General features: G+C 47.3%; 1 protein-coding gene across 1 annotated transcript in view; it reads right to left on the bottom strand.

Annotated features, from left to right (window-relative positions):
- The window catches only part of CCDC40 (coiled-coil domain containing 40), a gene marked incomplete at both ends in the record, with an annotated part of 11,333 nt that extends 1,842 nt beyond the window's left edge, over positions 1–9,491 (bottom strand). The window contains 15 exon segments of the mRNA XM_008942175.1: positions 1–4; positions 500–717; positions 1,483–1,728; positions 2,995–3,177; positions 3,285–3,528; positions 4,255–4,376; positions 4,759–4,881; positions 5,722–5,879; positions 6,699–6,918; positions 7,003–7,029; positions 7,032–7,088; positions 7,600–7,754; positions 7,943–8,111; positions 8,533–8,655; positions 9,402–9,491. The exon segment at positions 1–4 is cut by the window's left edge and continues 177 nt beyond it. Coding sequence (XP_008940423.1) covers positions 1–4; positions 500–717; positions 1,483–1,728; positions 2,995–3,177; positions 3,285–3,528; positions 4,255–4,376; positions 4,759–4,881; positions 5,722–5,879; positions 6,699–6,918; positions 7,003–7,029; positions 7,032–7,088; positions 7,600–7,754; positions 7,943–8,111; positions 8,533–8,655; positions 9,402–9,491 — 2,139 coding nt within the window.
- Between the last annotated feature and the right edge of the window lie 56 nt (positions 9,492–9,547).

Raw genomic sequence — 9,547 nt, 5'->3', positions numbered from 1 at the left:
CCTGCTGAATTTCATCTACAGGTGAACAGGAAAAAAACAGTCTTAATAGTCCTACTCCCAGGAGCAGGAGGCTGAACACAGGCAAGGTGGGAGAAGCTGCTGTTAGACCAGCCATCCCCAGCACCACACGCAGAGCACCCACACAAGAGTCTTCCACAAGCCTAAAAATCAAATAAGGTCTTGAAGCAGACTCCTGTGGAAAAGATTGGGTTTGGCCAAGGAAAGTGCTGGTGGTGGTGGGAACATTTACCTACCAGCTACTGCCAAACTTCACTGAAGCAGCACAGCACGTGCCAGGGCCAGTTAGGGTCCCACTAATGGCAGAACGGGCAGAACAGCAGCAGGAGCCTGGCTGCCAGCCCTGAGCATGGCACGTTGGCATTACTGCTGACACACACAGGGGCACTGAGGGCATCTTCTGGTGAAGGTCTCTCATCACCCCCCTGCAGACCTCTGCTCCCTGTCCCCCCCACTCGTGGGTGCACACTTCAAGGCAGACTCACTCTCCGTGCGCACTCTCTTCTGCTGCATTATCATCATCTGCTCCTTCAGCAGGCCCAAGGAGGATATCTGTTCCTCCTGCTCGTGAGTCAGCTTCACCAGTTCTTTCTGCTGGTTGAGCCAGTGCTTCTGTAGTGTCATCAGCTCAGAATTACATTCTTCTATCTGCTTGGTCAGCTTGTTGATCTCAATTTCCAGCGGTCCCAGTTCTTGCCCCTGTACGAGGGAAAGGTTTGGGATAAGTCAAGCAGAGGCTGCTGGAGCACTTGTTCATAGCATCATTGCAGAAGGCCAGTCCAACTGCTGAGATACCCACTAAAGACTTCAGCTATACTGTTATTTTGGCAGTTAGTTACTCTCTGCCTCCATTTCCCATGAGTTAGAGGGGACTAATCGTTCCTGATGTCAGGAATAAATGCCACAGGAGCCTGAAAGACTCTCAGGCTCCGTGCTGAAAGGGCCTCCTAAACTCTTACAGCAGGTACATCTGGACATTCAGGAGTCTGTAAACCATCTGCCATAGTTCTCATTTTTGCATTGGTGTCCATAAAGCTCTTAGAGCTCACAGTGCTAGGGACAGATCTGGGCATCATCTGAACGGGGCCAACCCTCAGGTGACTCAGTCACTCTGCCCCCTCCATTCCCCCCATCAAACTTTGCAGATGTTATAACCAGATCCTATTTACTCCCAGAGTATTGATGTCATTCAACATTTCCATGAGCTGCAGCCAACTCCCTGCAGAAACCTGTGCAAGGCACACCCTCATCCCACAGTTCCCTAACACCACCTCCTCTTTGGATGCATCAAGAGCTACTTGACACACATAAACACTTACATTAACTATTGCAGCTTTTAAATCACAATACAGATGCCTGAAAGTTTGAACTATCCAGCACCTGCACAGTTAAATTCACCACGGGAATCTGTGGCCACCACAGAGAACAAAGTCAAGTTTGGGACTGAAATGCAAACATACATACCCCCTGCTGAGCAAGAATCATCTCCAGCCTCTTGTGGCACTGGCTGAGGACCACTTGCTTGTTCTCAATCAGGACACTGCACTTTGCAATCTCACGTTCACTGTGACTGATCAGATCATGGACACTTTTTATTTCCTTTTCCAGCTCACAGAGTGTTTTCTGGAGGATTGTCAGCCTGCCGTTGGTAAGAGTTGCATTCAGAACAACCTGAGCCAGATCATTCTCAACCTTGGAGAAATGCAGCTCCTAGGAATAGCAACAGACAGGAAACAAACCACTGTCACCAGCAGCAGCTCAGCGATTTGTCATGCCAGCTTCTCAAGGCACAGGAATCCACAGGGGGGATTTAGATTCTACACCCAGGTCTGTACTACAAGCTGTAACAAAGCTCCTGACTCTCTGTCCCATTGCTTCTCCATCTACTGACAGGAGATTGCAATATTTAACTCTGTCATAAGAGTGGTGAGCAGCATTAAGGAAGCTAAACATCTCCAAACCCTTTAAGGCCCACACTCATCACTGCTGCAATTGCCTTCCCTGCCCAGATGTCTCCAGTCACCTGGCTACCAGCAGTAGGGTGTTATTGTGTTGTACCCTCTCCACCACTCCTGACAAACACATCCCTCGCCTAACAACAGCAGGAGTAGCCAGAACGTGTGGGTGTGCTTGTCTGAGTGCCACAGGAAGGCAGGCAGGTGACTTCCATGGGCCTGTCTGCCACTTCTGCACTGCCTGGACCACACTGTGGGGTTTCCATTTGCTCTTTTCCAAGCCCCCAGTCTCTGCACAGCATTTGACAGACACTAACAGGGATGGTGTGGAGTGTTCACTGTCTGTGTATCTGTAGCAGAACGGGTGGAGGGGCCTCTCTCACAATGGAAGACAACCCTGGAAGTCTCCTGGTTACTTCAGATAAGCACTTGATTTAAGAAACCCAGGGGCAGGCTGAAGCAGCCCAGGGGAACACAGAGGTGTGAGCTCCTTGTGGCTGTGCCACCCCACACAACACGACCCTCAATCTCTGAGCTTGTCTGTCTGTACCAGTTACACTCTCCCAAAGGGAACAACTGTGGGTCTGGTTTGACTGTTCCTTGGACTGTAATCCTCACTTAGAAACTGAGAGTGTGCCTGTATCCCATTCCAGGACACAGTACAGAGAGAGAAGTTAGGTTAATGTGGAGCAGGGAAGCACCATGTAACCACTTGTCTTCTCCAATATGTAAGAACTGTTAATACTTTCTAATAAATACTCCCAGGATTCATCATTCTGTCTCAATTTTTAAGTAAGGGAAGAATAGTACATTGTGGGTCAGGCCTTTCTGGGCAAATCCACTCACATACACCAGACTCCTGCCATAAGATCACTGGAAGAACCAAACTGGAGCTGCAAACTCAGCAGACCTCCAATTGCAGAACTGAAACCCAGAATGAAGACACTGACAGACACTCTTGAGAAACTCTGCTCCAGGCAGCTTGCTTCCCCTGCCCTTCCAAACAGAGCAGGTACCATACCAGAGCTGTTTTTCTCTTCTGAAGTTTTGTAGCTAGCTGTGAGAAGTGCTTTGTGGCTTTGCTGGACATCATCTGGTCCCGAAGTTTTGCCACAATTTCATTCTCCATCTGCTCCTTGGCCTCAGTTCCTTTCTGTATATCCTTACTGATAGACAGCAGCTCACTCAGATGAGCAGTTTGATCCTAACAAGTAGGAAGACAGAGACAGGATCACTACAACTGTTTGGGGAAAGGGGTTAAATACCTGCATACAATTCAAAAGGATTCTTCTTCCAAGCAGCTCTTCTCACCATCTTGGTCCTGCTGAGGGCCTGCTCTGTCTCCTGGAGAACACGAAGGTAGGTGCTGCACTCAGCCTTCAGGGCCTCCTGCCTGGTAAGGCTCTGGGCAATCAGCTTCTTCGTGGTGTTGGCACCGTTCTGGGAACGGCTCAGGATGGTGAGGAGCAACTCATTCTTCTCCTCCTCTTTCCTGATAGACTTTCTACAGCCCTGGATGCCTGCTTCTAGGGACTTGAGGTCATGTCTGTACTTGCTGAAGAGGCAAAGAGGATGGAAAATCGTCACAGGGAACCACTCATGTGCTGCAAGCCATCTACAAGTTCCTCTTTTCAAACGTGCTATTGCAGCAACAACTGACCAGAAGGAAGAGCTTTATAAAAGCTAATCTGCTGTGACAGGGCAGAGTCATCAGAAGATGGATGGAGACATTAAGATTTAAAAGGAAATGTATGTAGGGAAATTAATTCCTTCTTTCAGTCCTGTCCCCACCCTCCATTCTTACTGGGATTGCCACCATATAGAAGCACATTGTTCTCAGAGAATCAGTCAAGCCTTAAGACTCCAGACAAAATAAACACTTCCTTTGGCAACAATAGGAAGTTTTCCTGAAGGCATCACAAAACCTTAAGTGGAAGGGATAGATAAACCCTTCCTGATGTCTAGCTCTTTGGGTTGAGAGATGCTGCAAAGGTGAAGGAGCTTTTTCAAAGCAATAAAGTATGAATAGACAAACTCTAAACAGCTTTAAAAGCCCCATGCTTTTTGAGGGAGAGCTGTGTTTTGGATAAAGAAAACACTAACAAAGAACAGTGCCTCTTATCTTTTAACCTTATGATGTGCTTCAGAGCAGCAAACTTGTTCTGCCTGACATATCCTGCACAGACAGTCATCACCTGACAGGAGCCATACTGCCCTGTTCAGAATCCCTCCTGTCCAAACTGTTTGAGGTGTCTCCCGGGACTGTTTTTGGATACCAAACCTCAGCAACCCTTGTGCAGCATTATAGGCCTCATCTCTTTGCTTCACTCCAGCCAAGCTGCTGTTCCAGTAGTTCATCAGTCGCTTCTTCTCCATGTTAATAGCCTGGACCTCCATACAAGCCTAGGGAAGAGAAGTGGGTAGGCAGGATGAATCTGCAGTAGGTTGAGAAAACAAATTCATGTTCCAGTGCAATATTTTCTTTCTGTTTATAACATGCTGGGCAGAAACAGCTTCAGCTAACGTGTCTGGTTTATGGTCACACCAGACCACAGAGCATAGGTCTGCAAGGAAAAACAAGAAACTGCCGAGAAGGTGGGGGAGGAAGTGATTTACAGGCAATTCTCAGGGACAAAGGGGGGGAAAAAAAAAGAGTCTTTGTTCCTCCAAACGGGAACTAACCCTACAGCTCTGGCTTCCATTGTACATACCACACAGCACCAGCCGAAAGGGTCAGTCCTTGCAGAGGGAAGTATTAACCAGAAGTGAAAAAGCACCTTCCTACCTCATTTACTGCTTGCCGAGTTACTTTTGTGTCCTCTGCCTGGGCCACAAGCTGAGCTTCAAACAGAGCAATCTGCTCTTGTAGCTCGTAGGCTTTTCTTGTTAAGCGGTCCAGGAGAAGATCCTAAAGAGTCAGAGCCAAACAGTTCAGGATGAGTAGCATCACCTCAGTGTATTTCTGCAAGAATAACATAGACTAGGAAAGGAATTAAATCGGGTTAAATTTGACCCTACTGCAATTTTTCCCTTCGTACACAAATGACTCATGAATGCAGCAGTAACAGCTCCCAGGAGAATGAAACTTGCTTTGCCAATTGTTTTATTTTTCCCTTTGCAACAGTAAATTGACCCTTTGGATGTGGAGGAGCACTCATTGCTGTCAGCATGGGTGACCTTCTGCCACCTCTCCAGCAGCTGGGAATCTTCAGAATTCATGTTTTAAAATCCTTTCTTAAAAACCGTGGCAATCCATGTGATTTCAACTGTTTGAATACAATTCTGTATTAATAATACTCATAAAACTCAGTAATCAGCCTGCCCAGCCTGTGCCCTGCTGCAGGCAGAAGGCAGCAGAGGGAGCTCCAGCACCCCAGCCAGCTCAGTTCATTTTCAAGGTTCCCTTTCCTTGTAAAATTCACTGTGACTCAGAATAATCCCCAGACTTGAACATATGACACCTTTTCACTAAATATCTTTCTGTTCCCACATCTCTTTGCTTGAGCAAAGAGTGATTTACTATTATAAGACCTGTCAAAAACCTTTGGGCAATACAGGCCACTGTCTTGGTGGGGCAGATTCTTCTCATTTTTAGAAAAAACAGTGGGTTTTTCAATTATTTGGGAAAAATATGCCCACACATCTTCCCTGATTCAGGCACTTCCTTCTGACAGGGCAGCACATCCACCAAGACTCACCACTAACTGTCATCCACATCTATTCATTCTAAAGCAGTTTTACTTGATACCTGTTTTTTCTTTTCCACCTCAGCCTGGACCTTCTCTGCCTCAGCCTTCTTCACTGACTGTTTCATTAGTAAGATATTATGATGCATATCCTGGTCCATACTCTGCACGTAGAAGAGATGCAAGGCCAGGTTTTCAACCTGGGTCTGCATTGCAGAAACTGGGAAGGCAAGAGGAAAAATATTTTCAGAAAAGCATGTCTGTGGGGCACACTTTAAGCAAAGATAAAAGAAATATAGAAGTGTTCACAGCCAAACCCACACACACACCAGCTACATCAGCCCTCCCTGAAGTAAGAATTTACATCAGCTTCAGAGTACAGCTCCACAAGCAAACCTAAAAATCTTGGTAAGCAATTCCTTGATTTCCAGCACACAGAAACCCAGGAAATCAAAGGTGGGGCTTCAGGAGGCTGTGACTTCTCTGCCCCAAACCAGAGCTGCCTCTTTTCAATCTGTTGAAAGCTTCTCTGATTTTTTCAATAACCTGCAAAACCTTTCTGGGTACTTTAGTTTAATGCTTAGCTACCTCTGCATTGAAATCATTTTACTGTTTCTGGTCCAAATGCCAGGAACATGAAAGGAACAAGCCAAGCTCATTGCTTTGGCTGGGATGGGCTCCCACATGGATGGTGCTCTCACACTCCTGGATGCCCCTCATCACCTACAACCTTTGCACTCCCATCACACCCTTGCAGAGACAGGGGGGAATGTAACAGAGTGATGGAAATTTCCCCCCTGAAAGTCACAGGACAGCCCACCTGCCAGGAACACCTTTAGTTTCAGCACCTAAAGACCTTCTTATGAGTAGCAAAATCAAAATCATATGGCAACCAGGAAGACCTGGGAAGCTTTTCAATACGAGCACGACTCCTGCTTGGTCTGAGTGGATTTTTCAACCCAGTGCTTCCCTTCCATTCACATTCCCTGCCCCACCTCACACTAGAGCCAGGGAGCACTGCAGGGAGCACCTCAGTCACCTTTCCTGCGCTCCTCCTGGGCGCTCTGGCGCGTGTCCCTGTGTGCCAGCCTGAGGCTGCCCAGCTGCCCCTCCAGCTGCTGGCGCTCCGCGGCCGCCCGAGCCCCACGCTGCTGGCTCTGCTCCAGCCCCTGCTGCAGCTGGGCCAGCTCCTGCTGCACCCCGTAAAGAACCACCCCCAGATCTTCTCTCTGCACTCTGCTCCTCTTCGTCGCTGCCCTCTGCAAAGGGGAGGGGAAATGGGCAGTCTCACGGCAGCCTGGGCAGGGCAGGGCTGCCCGGGGAGGGCACAGAAGGTCCTGTACCAGCTCCTGAAGCTCTAGGTTCTTTTTCTTTCCATCTGTTGAGTGAGATGATTCTTCAGGGCAGCCTGGAATCTTCTCATCAGGGGCTGTAAGGAAGCACAGCATTGATGAACTTTAATAGGCTTATGTAAATAAATCATGGAGACACCTTACTGCTACTCCCACTATTATAGCATCATGTTTTCTGCCAGACACATGCATCCTTATTCTGTGCTCACTGTAACAAGTGAGCAGAGTTACATAGCAGGTATTTGTTGACATCAGAAGCAACTACTGAGAATATCTGAAGGTCAGAAACATATCAGAGGAGCTCCATGTGAGAGCCCATCCACTCACCCCTGCTGCAAGGACTTCTCTTTCAGGAGTCCTGCAGAGTATCAGAATTACCCATGACAATACTCCCCTCTGAACCTGCAACTTTGGGGTTACCACTGAGGCAGCAAACACGTTCAGGAGTTGGTAGTTTGGCAAAAGCCACTTTTAAACTCGTGGTTTTACACACAGCTGAGCCACTGCTTACAATTTACCTCACACATTTCACAGAAATAAAAACATCAAATCTGCAGAGAAGAATGACAAGATCTGAGGACTTCTCACATGTTCTGGATCCAAGACAACCAGTTCTCTCTCTTCCATGGCTTCCTCACTTCTGCTTATTTCATGTCCCTCAGCTCCACGGTGCTGGGATTCCTCCCCCTGGCTTTGGCCACCGTGCTCACCAGCGAGCTGACCCAATTGCTCAAAGGCAGACTCTGAAAAGAGAGAAATGTGATTTCAAATCTCACCTGGACCCCACACCTCCCCCCAAAAAAAGAAAAAGGCTTTGATTTCATGGTATTACGCTTCCAGTTGGATTAACAATGATCAGAAAGGGAGAAAACTGAAAACTGTGTGTGCCAGATGGTCTCAAGTATTGCACCATCATGGAGCTGAGTGATACCTGACTGGGGGCTGCTGCTCAGCTCCACGGATGCTGCCGGTGCCTGCTGGGAAGCTCCTGAAGGGAGGGAAGGGCTTCCTCTGCTTGCTGGAGGCTGCTCCATGTTGCTTAGCTCTGGAGGACAACTGGCTAATTCCACTTTGTCCGAGAAAGTCCCAGGAGATGTTTCCTGAAACATAAAATCCACCACCTGAAACAGCTTTTCAATCTACCTTTATTTGCCCCTAAAAATCTGCTTATTTTTGTCACCACAAGACATGAACAATGCAGACAAAGAATCCACAAGTGAGTTGTGCTCTAAAATCAGCCTGCAGACATACTGACAAAACTGTCTCACTCCTGATTAAAAAAAAAACAAAACAACACAACAAAACCAAACCACAATTCTGCACATACACAACACAACAAAGGAACCTCCCCAGTTTTTTTCAGAGCTGTTGTAATACTTCATGCTAGACCAAGGAGCTTCTCTCTGTTCCAATTCTGATCTGGTTTGTGTTTGTACAACAAAACTTCCCCAGGAAAACCTGCAGTTACAAACACCAGCCATGCACTCCATGAATGAGATTATGTGTATTATAGAGTCTCACATCTGTGGGGCCAAAGAAAGTCTCTGTAGCTCCTCCTTCTGCTGGGGGAAATGTCTCTTCCTGGCCCTCCAGAGGAACAGGCCTTTCCTCTTCATGGTCCTTCCCATTCTCTGCCTCTGTTGCCTGGCACAGGACAGAGGAGAAAAGCAGAACAGCAGCATCATAACAGGCTGTGCAATCTGTTCAGGGCTGATGCAACAGGACTGGAACAACTGCTTTTTGTCACAGGGCACAGAAATTTAATTTAGAAGCTTTTATTCACAAAAGCAGTCACCCAGCTGGAATGAAGACAGCAAAGATCCCGATGAAAATTCTGCACACCAATTTTAAATTCACATGTGTTTCTAGCTTGCATCTATTTTTTAAAAAATGCCCTTAAGTCTTTATTAAAGCAAGTTTTCCACCTTGCACTGCGTGTAGCCAAATGATCCTCTCATTCTTTTTTAAAGAGATGCTGGTTTTTCCCCATATCATCTTTTGCTGGTACTTTGTCCAGTACCAATGGAAGAAAAAAAACTCTATCACCAGTAAACCTCCAAAAAAAGAGTTCGAGCCTGTGCCTCTATGAAATGTGGGTAACTTCCTTTAAAAAAGCAGTTACAACAGAAATGTTCTAAGAAATGAATGGGAAACACATATTTCAAGATGCTGCTGACACATAGAACTGTAAATAAATCTATTTTCTTGTGGCTTTTTTTACACACAGGGCAAGACTACAATAATTGTTCTTTTTACTTCTTCCTGTGAAGTAAGGTTCATGAAACGGCTTCCATGAAGGCATCGATCTGCAAGGGACGAGCAGGAACACGCTGCCGCGCGAACGTTTCAAAGGAAATCACCTCCAGAGAAAGATGCGACGGAACTCTGACCACATCCTGCTCCGCCGAGCCGCGTTCCTCCCCAGGTCCCTCTGCTGCGGCACCGGGGGCACCCTCCATGGGGCTGGGGCTGCGCTGTGCCTGCAAACAGAGCGGGAAAGAGACAGAGAGAGGGAGGGAGAGGGAAGGAGGGCGTG

This window comes from Merops nubicus, unplaced genomic scaffold, assembly GCF_000691845.1.
Source record: "Merops nubicus isolate BGI_N331 unplaced genomic scaffold, ASM69184v1 scaffold9406, whole genome shotgun sequence".
Lineage (NCBI taxonomy): Eukaryota > Metazoa > Chordata > Aves > Coraciiformes > Meropidae > Merops > Merops nubicus.
Note: the sequence above shows the minus strand (reverse complement) of the source record. Positions and strands in the feature narration are given on the sequence as shown.